The sequence below is a fragment of the Rutilus rutilus genome (assembly GCF_951802725.1).
Source record: "Rutilus rutilus genome assembly, chromosome: 13".
Taxonomy (NCBI): Eukaryota; Metazoa; Chordata; class Actinopteri; order Cypriniformes; family Leuciscidae; genus Rutilus; species Rutilus rutilus.
The window spans coordinates 17827360-17840143 of record NC_140218.1 but is presented as its reverse complement, the minus strand read 5'-3'; the positions used below and the strand labels follow the sequence as shown (position 1 = coordinate 17840143).

General features: G+C 39.5%; 1 protein-coding gene across 1 annotated transcript in view; it reads left to right on the top strand.

The window, feature by feature from the left end:
• The window catches only part of pex14 (peroxisomal biogenesis factor 14), a 68154-nt gene extending 56656 nt beyond the window's left edge, over positions 1 to 11498 (top strand). Inside the window, exons 8-9 of the mRNA XM_084428887.1 lie at positions 6969 to 7060; positions 8195 to 11498. Of these exons, the coding sequence (XP_084285013.1) occupies positions 6969 to 7060; positions 8195 to 8654 (552 nt within the window). The 3' untranslated portion in view covers positions 8655 to 11498. The remainder of the gene's footprint in view (positions 1 to 6968; positions 7061 to 8194) is intronic.
• Positions 11499 to 12784: the final 1286 nt, after the last annotated feature.

The following is a 12784-nucleotide window of genomic DNA, read 5'->3' as shown; positions in this document are numbered from 1 at the left end:
TTAAAACAACACGGGGCATTTTTCAGTGACATTGAGACTGATGCCTAACCCTGATGTGAATATTAGTTGTGACAGAGCTCATATGCCATTCAGAAGAGAAAAATGTGCATCAGCAGGACAAGCCATGTCATGGGAGCTCCATAAAGAACATGTACGGCCATCTCCAGACCGCTCAAGCAAGCCATCCAGGGACAGGAAGTGAACCCACGCTGCCACCCCCTCCTGATCTCTCCTCAATCTGTCATTTGCCTTCTGCTAATTTCATCTGGGCTGAGACCTCAAATTAAACCCCCACCCATACTGCAACTAAAACTGGAACAGTAACATTTTCTTTGAGCCGCAACTTTTGAGTTTGAGGAGTGTCAATTAAAGAATTACAAAGATTTTCTTTGTGTATTGTTGATAATCAGTGTTGGGTAAGTTACTCTAACAAAGTAATTAATTACATCTTCAATTGTGTAATTAGATTACTGTACTAATTACTGTCTTTAAAAAGTATTGCATTACTAATTACTTTGACCAGATCAGACTTGAAAGTGCGCTTTTAATTCTTTCAAATAAACAATAAATTGCATCAATTATTCTTGAACTGACCCAAGTATTTAAAGGGAGAAGATTACATTAATAACATACATTTTAACATTAGACATTACATTTTGAGGTTAAATACCCTATTGTGTTATATAGAATTGTTCTATAGTCTATTCTGTATTTAATGCAATTACATCAGAAGTAACTAGTTAAAGTACAGAAAAATAAAGTACTACCCATACTTAAATTTTTCAAGGGAAAAGTAATTAAATTACACTAATTAATTAATTAGTAATGCATTACACCAAACACTGCTGATAATAAATACATTTTATTTAATAAGCAATAAGCATGTCCCAGCCGGGTTCGTCACTTATTGGGGTCCCCTGGAAACATTTCCATTGTGGTCTGTGATATTTGCAGCGCGTTTCTGTATTTGGTCGTGTTGTGAACTTTTGCGGCGCGTTTCTGTATTTGGTCGTGTTGTGAACTTTTGCGGCGCGTTTCTGTATTTGGTCATGTTGTGAACTTTTGCGGTGCGTTTCTGTTTTTGGTCGTGTTGTGAACTTTTGCGGCGCGTTTCTGTATTTCGTTGTGTTGTAAAGGTTTGCAGTGCGTTTCTGTATTTGGTTGTGTTGTGAGTATTTGGAGCACACGGGTGTTGTAAAACTGATGAAGATATTTTCTTAAAGGGTAACTAAACCCTAAAACAACTTTTTTTAGTTAATGATCTGTAAGACTGGGGCTTTATTAATGCTGTTCATTGATTCAAGTAATTTTTTTGACATTTGGGTTTAAAGGCACAATATGTAACTTTTTTGCTTTAAAAATAGCAAAAGGCACTATATCTATGTTATACACGTCCCGTTTCTTTATTTCCGTTTTGTCGCCGTCATATCCGCGTTGTCCCTGGTTTCCGCTCGTACTACCATAGCAACCAGAGCTATGAACCAGAGCCCTTTGATAGTAACCAAACGACAGACGTGGACAACTGTGTAGTTCGCAATGTCTATTTGCACGCTGTTGTTGTTTCGTTCAAACATTATGGACCATGGCAAGCAGACTTTGGATAAAAAAGGAGAACTAAACCGAGAATCAATATCAGCGCTGTGTTTTCGAGATGCCTAGAGCTCCCATAGACAGTATATAAACGAGAGCTCCACGTCCGAGACTTCGACCGCTCCTACATGTACTTTATTAAACAGGTGAGCACATTTACATAAAACTAATCAATGTTATATAGTTCAACAATGATAAAATGTTAGAATATGATCTGTATGTTATTCTAATGTTGATCTAGCTTACTGCTAGTCTCATACAGACAAACTAACACAAATTTCAACACATTTAAATGCAGTTTAGTGTGATAGTGTAATGTTAGACCAAGTGAAACAGCGCTGCGTTACCTCACAAGTTTAATTTGTCTAATAAACTGACCTGTGAGTAGTAATTCTGCACTTGCGTGTAGTTCAGTAGAATGAAATGTCCATATTCCTTTTATATCCGCGGGACTCGCGTCGCGTGTGGAGCTGATAGCTGTCTCTTAGCAATCCCGAACTGCTTCATATCACAGTCATGATAAAAACATCGATGTATTCAGTCATCCATAAACATTATTAGATCGGTCGGCTTGACGTTGACGACAAGATCCATAATTCTTAGCAAATGTTGCGTCATCAAACTACGCCTTTGTTATTGTAAAGAGGTTAGCGACCCCTAGCGGCGAATAAATTACATACTGTACGTTTAAAGTGTTTTAATTCTACAATATATGGTGTAAAAACGTCTGAGTGCTGCCCTCTTCAGGTTGAACGGTGGCTACTGCAGTTGAATTTTCCTATTGGAAGTTGTGGTACCCTCTGACGTCAGAGGGTACCAGCTAACCACGCCCTTGCCTACCGAGAGACGTGTCTCAGATGCACGCCCCCCCTCCGCTGGGCTCTGCCCACTTTTCCAGCATTTTTCCAGCATTTTTCAGACCAGGGGTTTAGTTACCCTTTAATTTGCGGGTGTTTTTCTATTTGCATGTGTTTTCTTCAGTTGCAGCGCATTGAGCTCTCTCGGCCACCGTAAAAAACAATTTCCAGGAGGAATTTAAGTCAGCTTACGGTCATTAAGCTGATGCATTTCAAAGCAAAAGACCACTGTGCCACACCACCCACAGTAATAGACAACAGTAAACAAAAGAGAAGAACGCACAGAGAGATACAGAATTGTCATCTTTGTTGTTTGTCTATTGTGGCAGTGCTGATTTTGTCTTTATCACATGCTAATTTAATGCATTATGGTGTCATTATCTTTCAGAAGAATGCTCCTCATGATGACAAGGCCTTCAAATCCTTTCTGAAGACATGTGCTTATAATCTATAATGAATAGTCATCTGAGGAAAATCGCCTGCTGAAAACATTGCCAGAATGTGAAACTCTTAAGATACAGTTTGTATCTTGCGATACTGTGATAAATCATCTTGTAACAGGCTCCAAAAAGCGCTTTGGAATCGCAATCGAGGGCATGTTTTATGTCCACAGCTTGTTAAGCACATGGGTGTTTTACTGAAGCATCTGGATCCCGTAGGAAAGCATATGCAAACACATCTGGCCTGGCACAAATTGAAGTGAAAATATGAATCTCTCACCCTTCTGAAGTTTGCTAGAATTGCAGACTCACCACTACTCTCACATCCCCCTTCCCCAACCTCCTTCCGTCGCGCCCTTGAAGTTCGCCCTCCATAAACTGACTTGCCCCCCAAAAAAATCTGGGTTCACCTCAGATGTGCTTCTGCTAGTTCCAGAAAAAATGCCACAACATTGATCTATTGTTCAACACACTTCCAGTCGTCATCATCTGCAACCGCAGTCCTAAGTCAAGTAGAAATGGCTGAAATTCTCTGTCAAATTCCAGATTGAATTAAAAAGCTTCATTTGTTATGAGTGCCTTGCTGGAAAGCAGCAGTGTGTATAAAGTATACTTCACATCAAAAAGCCCATTAAACAAATCATAAAGTCTACTTCATGCTGATCTTAAATTTTGTTTTGAGAAATGTTGTCTAAAGCCATATGGGAAATTGGGGAAATTATTTTCAGGTCCGGAGCATGAAATTAAGGACATGTGTTAAGCCTTTTGGCTGTGTATCGTTTTCAGTGTGCGGTTTCCTGAGTTGCCTTTTCGGGGTTCTTCACTCTGTGCAGAATGCGCCAAGCTTGGCAATTAAACTCTTTAATGCGTAAATGTGTATTTAACCCGAAACACATGGTGACTCCTGTTTCCTCAGCTGCTAAGTAAACAGTTTTTTGTTTTTTTTATCGTTTTTTTTTTAAAACCACACAAATGAAGTATGTTCTGTTTTGTGAGCACAGTCTGCCTTTTTCTCTGGATGAGTTAGTGCTCATACACGAGTTTATGCTCGTTTTCTTTTTCATCTCAGTAGATTAGCTACATTGTGTTTAAATGTCATTATGCACACCTGAAACTGTTATTCAAATGCTGATTGATAAAGTCGTTAACTGATAAAGTCAGTCAGTTGGAACTTCTGTGTAAGTGTAGTTTTATTGCATTGTCTTTGTACTGCTCAAAATACTTTACTTTAGTACTGTATCAGGTGCTAGAAATGACTTTACTTTTTTCAATAGTGTTTTTTTATTTTTAGTTTGTTTATTTTTATTGCATCATTTTAAAAGGAATAATTCACTCCAAATGGAAATTGTTGTTTACTCACCCTTATATTTTTCCAAACCAGTATGACTGATTTTTTTTCTGCAGCTTTTTGTTTGAACTGTGCCTTTAAGAGCAGAATCTGTTTTTACTTTTAATGGATTTGCGTAATTTTCTCCGCTAATTTTCTGCGCAATAGATTTAAATATGGTAAAATGTTCTAAACGGGGCTTTAGAGTAGAAGTAGACTGATATATCGGTAATATTTGTCTATTTTGATATCTGCATCCACCATGTGTTTATTTCCCTGTTGTGTCATTTCCTACATTTTATTTTCAGGAAATTTTGTGCAACTCATTTGCCATCATTGAATTGCATTGTGGAGTAGAATGTGTATCTGTGGAGAAAAATTTAAGAGTTCTTACTTTTTAAGCTAAAGCACCTTGTTTTCCTTCGATAAAATGTAATATTAAATAACACGCAGAATGTTGCATCTCATTCTCCACATATATAAACCATTATCATCATGACTATTTAAGTTAAATTGCTGTGACGTTTGAATCCAATGATAGCTGTCTTTATTAGTGGCTGCTCGTGGAAGATTAGAAGCTCTTACATTTTTTTCTTCTTCCACTGCGGAAGGCCCTGCCACTGGGAAAGTGAATAAACAGGCTCAAATAAATTGTACCAGTGTTTTCACCAGAAAACTCTCCCTTGGGATTTATTTTCGAGCTGATTCAGCCATAAATATACATGCATTACGTGGTGGAAATAGCATCAGAGAGGGAAGCAGTGAATTAATTTGCATTCAGACATTTCTTAACTCGACTTAAGATATTATCCGTTGTTAATGTTCTGCAGACATTTGCTTTAATGTATTCCTTGTCTGGCTGCTGCTGTGGTGCAAGTACGTGCATATACCTCTCTTGTACAGTACGCTCTACCTCCTTAAATAATTACCCAGACTGTGGTGAAGCTTTGTTCACACTTAAGAGGGTGACGGACCCCGCTCACACTGCACTGACCCCTCTGACTGGATGGCTGCTCACACAGTCAAAGACATGCAGAGAAAGGCCTTTAGCAGCAATTAAACGGTCATCACTAAATGTGTGTGCGTGTGTGTTCGGCTCTTGAAATGAAGAATTGCAACCGCGGAAGTTTAAACACCGCCGGCTGAGAGGTGCTTTGTAGCCTCTGTTAAAATATTATTTAGATTTTATGTCCGAGAAGTGTAAGCTAAGCCTCCGAAGCAATTAATTTTTTTTTTCCCCGTTACAAAGGTAAAATGAGCAAGAGGTACATTCCAGCCATATTATGCCAGATGCCGTGGGGAGTGTGGGATTAAGATGGCCATAATGAGGTGAGGCCTGTAATAAGAGTGTCTTCACCAGGCCTAATGCGCGCGGCTCGGATCAGATGTGGCCTCTTCGAAAATGCCACACTTATCTGAGGGCTTTAGGAGCAGAAAGGAGACAAAACCGCCATCCCTCGCTGTAAATGAGTCTGATCCTTTTCAGATGTGATTCAATTAATTTACTTTAGATTTAATTACATGTGGAAGAGTCCGAGTTATCCCTCTCCTCTCGATAGGGAGTCTCTGCTTTCTAACTAGCCGCCCCCGGTGACTCCGACGTTCTTAATTACACTTTTATTTTCCTTTTCCCCCCAGTCCTTTTTTCCACTTCCTCTTCTTGCTTTCCTTCACCCCTCCCCCCTCGGCGGGCAGAAGAACTGGAATGGGATTATGGGGTAGATTGTTTGCTTGTGGACGGTTCAAGGAGTCAGTGGCTCCATGTAGCCGTACAGCAACGGGGTTTGCTTGAGAGCCTGGGTTAATCTGTCAGAACGTTTGGAGAATTGAAATAGAAATGTACAGGTGCTAAAAATTCTCTCTATCTCTCTTGAAGTGGGTTTCCTTTCATAAATCGACATTACCAACCACCTGTCTATTTGGAGTAAAAAAAATGATGGATGGATTTTTTTGGGGGATTTTTTTTTTTCCCTTGAATTCATTTGCTATTCAAATGTTTGCTGGCCACTTCAATTGGCCATCACTCCGTTCAGCAATTCATCCCATGGCAAGCAGTTAGTGATAAGGCTTCTTTTAATAAAAACCTCTCTGACTTGATGAATACTTCCATTGTTGTGCCAGAGACCTCTTATCAAACACCTCTGTCCTGCTCAAATCAGCAGTCTGCAATATGTAAAAATATGTAAAAATGGCATGATTAATTCCCTTAGCCTTTTTCTGAAAGATCCTGACCTTACGGGTGGAGAAGATACAGTTGTTGGGACTCGTCGTCAGTATAGTTGTGGTTTGATATCATGACTTAGAGGAAATTCATTGTCTCATATTGGCAGTTTGAATGCATCAGATTATTTTGTTCATTGAGTGACTTTGACAAATCAAATTAGAAAAAGTCACACTTCAACAGATCACTGACATTTGTGAAGTTTTTGCACATGCTGCATACTAACATAACAGGTTTAAAAATGTAAAAAAAATAAAAAAGTCCAGATATGACAGATTTTTTAACATTCTAGGGCAGATCTTCACCTTTAAAGAGAGTAGAGGGTTAACATATTATTAAACCATTTGTAAAGGTAATATTTTTAACCCTGGGTTAAGTAGCTTTTTTTTTTTAAATGACCAGGATCATGTGTAAGTGGGTTAAGAATGATCCTTGGTTTCAAGTCTAGAAAGCCCATAGGAGTAAATAATAAGTGTTTGTTGATAACAAAAATGATGATGATCATAATTTGTTGTGTAATTTGGTCTCTTCAGGCCTCATCTGCCACCAACCGCATGCTGGAGTCTCAGAGCATCAGTGAACTCAAGGCTGAGATTGTGTCTCTTAAGGGTCTTCTTCTCAGCAGGTAACTGTTTTCAATGATTAATCAGCTATAACAATAGACAGTAGACAATAACAATAGACCTTAGTCATAATAGACGCCATATTTAATTTGACAGGGGCCATAATGAGACTGAGGGACTTTAATTCAAAATGTTGTGTATGTGGATGTCAATCCTAAATCTGATGCACCTTCAAAACTGTCTCCACAAAATATTAGATGGAACTTGGACCTATTTTCAAGTAAATTAAATGTGACATCTACTCTTAAGGTATCAAGAAAGCCATTTATCTGCCATTACAAATATCTTTACAGAGTGCTCAAAACAGCCTGAAAGAAGCCTCTAGTAGATCTTCCAACATGCACGTTTTGTATTATCACTGTGTAAATGAGGGGAGAGGGTTGTTTCTTACTCAGGGCAGCTGATATTTGTATTCCTTGGGACGTTTCGGCAGATAAATGTGTCTGAGATGGTTTGATCTGTATGTGTCATATCGTTCTCTTCACCGGGGCATGTAGCTGGAACCGGCTCATTACTGGTTAATGAGGCCTGATGCATCCAACAGGTTCCCTCAATGCCCCAAGATGGATCTTCCCTCACTTTCATTAATGTTTACTTGATTATGTATGTATCATGCAAATTAAGATCCAAGTAATCTCATACATCTGAAATTCACACAGATAAAAGCTTTCATTTTGTCTGTTGTTTCACTCTCATTAAACATTTTAAGCTGTAATTACCTTTTTCTTCCAATGTCTGGATGTTTTATCTGGTTGTCCTCCTCAAGATGTGAGATCTTCGCTGTAAATACAAACCAAGCACACCATCTGCTCAACTTCTTGCCTCATATTCAAACAAAACCACCCTGACAGTACATATCTGAAGTCGCTTTTGAATTTAGTTTACTTTTGTTGTGAAGACACGCTTTCTGTTTTGAATCAGAAGCCAGGTGTGGCGTGCATATGGACATAATCTCTCATGTACTACCATACTGACAAATTTGCTTGTGTTTCCAAAGCACAATAGCTGGACTCACTTGTGCATATTTTAGTCAGAATCAAGCCTGAGGCACAATCTGCACTCTGTTGTGAGAGTTTTCAGCAAACAGTTCAAAGAAAACGCTTGTAATTTTCTATTTACGTCCTCTTTCTTCTCAGGAGACAGTTCCCTGCTTCTCCTTCCGTTCCCAAAATCCCATCCTGGCAAATCCCTCTCAAACCAGCGTCACTGTCCAACCCTCCCTCAGTCAACCACACCAACAGCAGCAGCGACATCTCGCCTGTCAGCAATGAATCGGCCAACTCCTCCCCAGTCAAAGAGGGCAACAGCTCCCTGGCCACCCCGTCCGGCTCACACTGCCTGAACGGAGACGTGGGCCTGGGCGCGATTCTTCCTCTGGACCTGAAAGACCAGGTCCGTATGGAAGTTCAGGGGGAGGAGGAAAAGAAAGAGGATGAGGACGAAGAAGACGAGGATGACGACGTGATCCACGCGGATGAGGAAGACCCCCTGAGCGTGCAGACCGAGGACAGGAGAGGAGGCGACGGACAGATAAACGAACAGGTGGAGAAACTGCGGCGTCCAGAGGGGGCGAGTAACGAGAGCGAGGTTGATTAGAGAGTAACCCCCAACCAGACTTCATCCGTCCAATCACCTTTTCCCAGATTTCCTGAGAGTTAATTTAAGTCCAGATATCACACCCTCGTTGCTGTAATATGGCTACCGTGAGCATCATTTAACACTGTATGAGAGCGGCAGTTGAGGTGGATTATGTTCCTTTCACTGCAGTTCTTTACCCTTTTGACTTTTCAACATGCAAACTTTCAACGTGCAAACCAGACTGTCGGCACAAACCTTCTGCATGCCTGAACAAGCACAGCGACAGACATTTTTGGATAGACAACGAGAGAATTATGACTTTTCTTTTGCAGCCAGTCAGTCCATACATTTCCCCTAAATGCAAGCTACTTATTTTAATAGAGACTGTACAGTCATGCTCCAAAAAAGCCTGTTTGTTCCATAGCCCTTCAAGCCAATACAAACGTGAACAATTGCAGTGTAGGGACTATAGCAACCAATTAGAGGTACCAAAGAATCAGAAAGTTGGCTTTCTTGTGATCTGAGGCCGTTGGATTTGTTTCTATGTCATTGCGTTGTGTTTAGTTCAGCAGTAAAGACTAGTTCAGCAACGCTGTTGGATCCGCTTATTCTTTATAGACTTTGCTATTGAGTACTTGTACTCTGTCGTAGTGTACCAACTCTCCTTGGAACGTTTGAGATTGTGTAGTACACGGGGCAGCAGCAGTCTGTGTAACAACGATGCCTTGTATTTTGTGATCAGAGTGCTGGCGGATTTGAGATTTCTGTGGAAGAAAGAAAGAGAGGGAGGGATAACATGTTTGAGAACACAGAAAATGAGGCGAAAGAGAAATGTGTTTGTCTCGGTCGTATCTCTCCAGTCTCCAGCAGGGTAGCTGATTTGGTTTATGAAGTATGTTAATAATCAAATGATCGACAAATAACAGATGTATTAGTTCATGCGGCTTGAAATGTCAAGGAGGCTAAAATCGGAAATCTAATACTGAAAGCCTGTTATATTGTATTATATTACATGACAAACCCTCCAGTCCAAATTATATAGGCCTCCTGCAGTGAATAATCTTAACATGAAACGGTGCTGGGGTTTTGTAATTAAACTGTGTAAAACAATGGATGCTTCAGCTGAGGTGCTGACAGTTGTGCTTTTCTCTTTGGGGGCTTTTCTCTCGGAAAGTCATGAGAGGATAAAATAAAATAAAAAAAAGACCGAAAAAAAAAATTCCCCTGTGATGCAAATGGAGAGTAACGTATGAATATTTAACTAATGAAATTACTCACTCACCAGCTGATGAGAAACAAAGCCAGAGAGATCCTGGAGTGAGAACAAGAGCCTCAGATCCATTGTGACATTTTCACTTTTAACAAATGACCTTCAGAGTAACCGGATTACAGCGCAGCCAGGTGAATTGTGGGTCTGTGGCGGCACAATGCGAAGGCACAATGAAAGAGCTCAACCCGTCTGCCCATGTGTGTATGTTTTCTTACTTCCTAGACTAGGGTTGACTTAACACTAACCCACACAAGAATAGCATATATTCATAAGATACAATGTCAAGAGAAACCCGCTATGTTCGTTTGATATGCAGTGACTTTTTCTTTTAAAAATTGGGCGTTGATTTGAAAAGCTAAAAATCCAAATGTTAAGTGAACGTTAGAGGAATAGTTCAGTCAAAAAAACGAAAAAGTACAAATACATCTGTCATTTACTCACGTCATTTCAAACCTTTTTTTTTGGAATGCTAAAGGATATATTTAGAAGAATGATCACACTGCTGTTTTGCATACAACCACAGTTCAATTTTGTACTTTAACAGACGTAATGGTCTCCATTAAAGTGGTTTATTTATTCCGAAGTTGATCTGAGTCAGTGAGTTGAACTTGAGAAACCAGATCAGTCTGATTCATGAATGGTTTTCAAATGGTCTTGATTAAACGGTTGATCCGGCGCACTAAACAGTTCATTCACAAATTGGACTGATCAGGTTCTTGTGTTCAACTGAATTTGGCCAGAGCGGCTCTTGAGTTAACAGCTCAAGAATTGCATCAGTCAGATTCGTGAACGAATCATTCAGTTCTTATATTGGAGGTGGTCACTCTACATGAACTGTCACTTAACACTAGAAAACCTTACTTGAAGACTCTTTAAAATATAACATTTTTGTTCCACCGAAGAAAGGCTGTTTGGAATGGCATGAGAATGTTTTGGGTGAACTATTCTTTTAATGGAATCCGAGAAGTCCATTTGATCTAGAAGGTTAATTGTATTGTATTGGTGTCGGAAGTGGCATTGCAAAGTTACAGATAGTTAGCTATTTAAGTGAGAGGAAGGAAGACCATCGGCTTCAGAATGAGACAGGGCTTTAGTGTGAGTGTGCGAGTGTGCATGTACCAGTTTTGCTTAACCACATTCAGGAGTTCCTGCAACTGCCAGGTTGTTTTTGGTAGCGTGGTGGCAGAGGCCTTCAAACAACATAGTTTGCTAATTTTAGCTAATCATTGTAAAGCCTCTGTGAGGGCTACTGAATTAATCATGATATAAGCCACAGATTCAGTGCCTATATCTCTTTTAAGATGACATTCTCATCTCCAACTGTGTTTTTACGATTGTTTCGTTAGGAATCTTACTCATGCTGCTCAGTTTCAGCAATTCAGATTAGGGATTTAAGCATTTGTTCGTGTGTGTGTGTGTGGGATCGGTTTTATAAGTAAGCTTAATTCAAAGGTCTGTAACAGTTTGTCTGAAATGCACAGCATTGCTGTATGTTGATATTGTTGTTGACACCCTGTTGGTATTTGTCATAGAGAAATTCTGGTATGAAAAGACGAATGTACATAATTGTAATAAATTTGATTTAACACAAATATCTTTGTTTCTACTGTTGATTTTTTTGATTAAATTAGGAATCAATGTAACTTTGGTATCATGGTTTCATTGTGACAAAAAAGACAACATAAAAGTGTTTACTGTAAATATAAGAAAGGCGAAATATTAATTAATGTAAGTGATGCATATATAATACATTTGTTGTTTGTTGGCTTTTTGCCTGTGTTGGAACATGTGCCTTCCTGATCTAACATTGGCAAAAAGCCCATACAAAATTTAAATTATGTACAAATTATTAAAATTAAATTATTTACATATTTTATGTATAATTTGCATAAGTAATGAGATGTTCAGCAACCTAAAAGAAAATGTGGATAAAGTTTGTGCAGTATTAACTAAGGACTTCATCTCACTCTAAATTTCACATTATTTCAGCATTCTTCATGCCGTTTTCAGTGGACTCTATTAAGTTAATTTCAGTCAATAAAGCTTTATCTTAAAGCAGCACTGTTTAAAAAAAAAAATATGTAAAAAAGAGCCCTATTCCACTGTAGTAAGCAATACAAATATTCCAGTGCATTATCAAGTTTATGAATTTAATTTGTCTGTCAAGGTCTAAATGATCAATAGCCTTGCACATATTGATGTGGTGTATAAACTTCTCAAAGGTTCGATACCGCATCCCTTTGTAATCCATTAACCTCTCCCCGGAGTTCAGGCCAGGCTCAGATTTATAGGGGCTGCTGTAATAAATGCACTTGTACGTCATTTAGTGTCTTATGGGACAAGCAGTGCATTCCTGCCTAGAAAGCCTCCTCCATCCCAATCTCCAACTCTTTAGAGTGGTAGGTGAGACTAATTTTGCCACAACATGACTATTAGTAACAGGGTAAGATGTTAGAAAGCTGGAGTAGGGAATACAGGGAGGCCGGCGTCTGTATATCTTTCCATGATGATGGGAAGAAAGGGGTTTATATAGATGTTGAAGGTGTCTGCCCTGCTATTGCAGAGACTCAGGAGCTTCAACCTCATCATTCGGCTTTACTAAACGGAGTGCGCTCAATAGGCTGGTGCTGTATTGATGTGTGCTGAACTCCATTGTTCTCCTGAACTGAGCACTCAGCAGGTTAGAGGGCTGAGTGTCTCCTTGGATCAATGCAAGGGTTGTTAGCCCTTCCTGCCCCAGGAGGTTCACTGCACACAGCCTGCGCTCACAGCCCAGGGTGCTTATGGAGGAATTGCAATAGGGACCACAAGTACCAATCTGGATTGTCTTTTGCCATCTGTAGCTTAAAGAGCCATTTGAAGAAAAAAAAAATTCTAC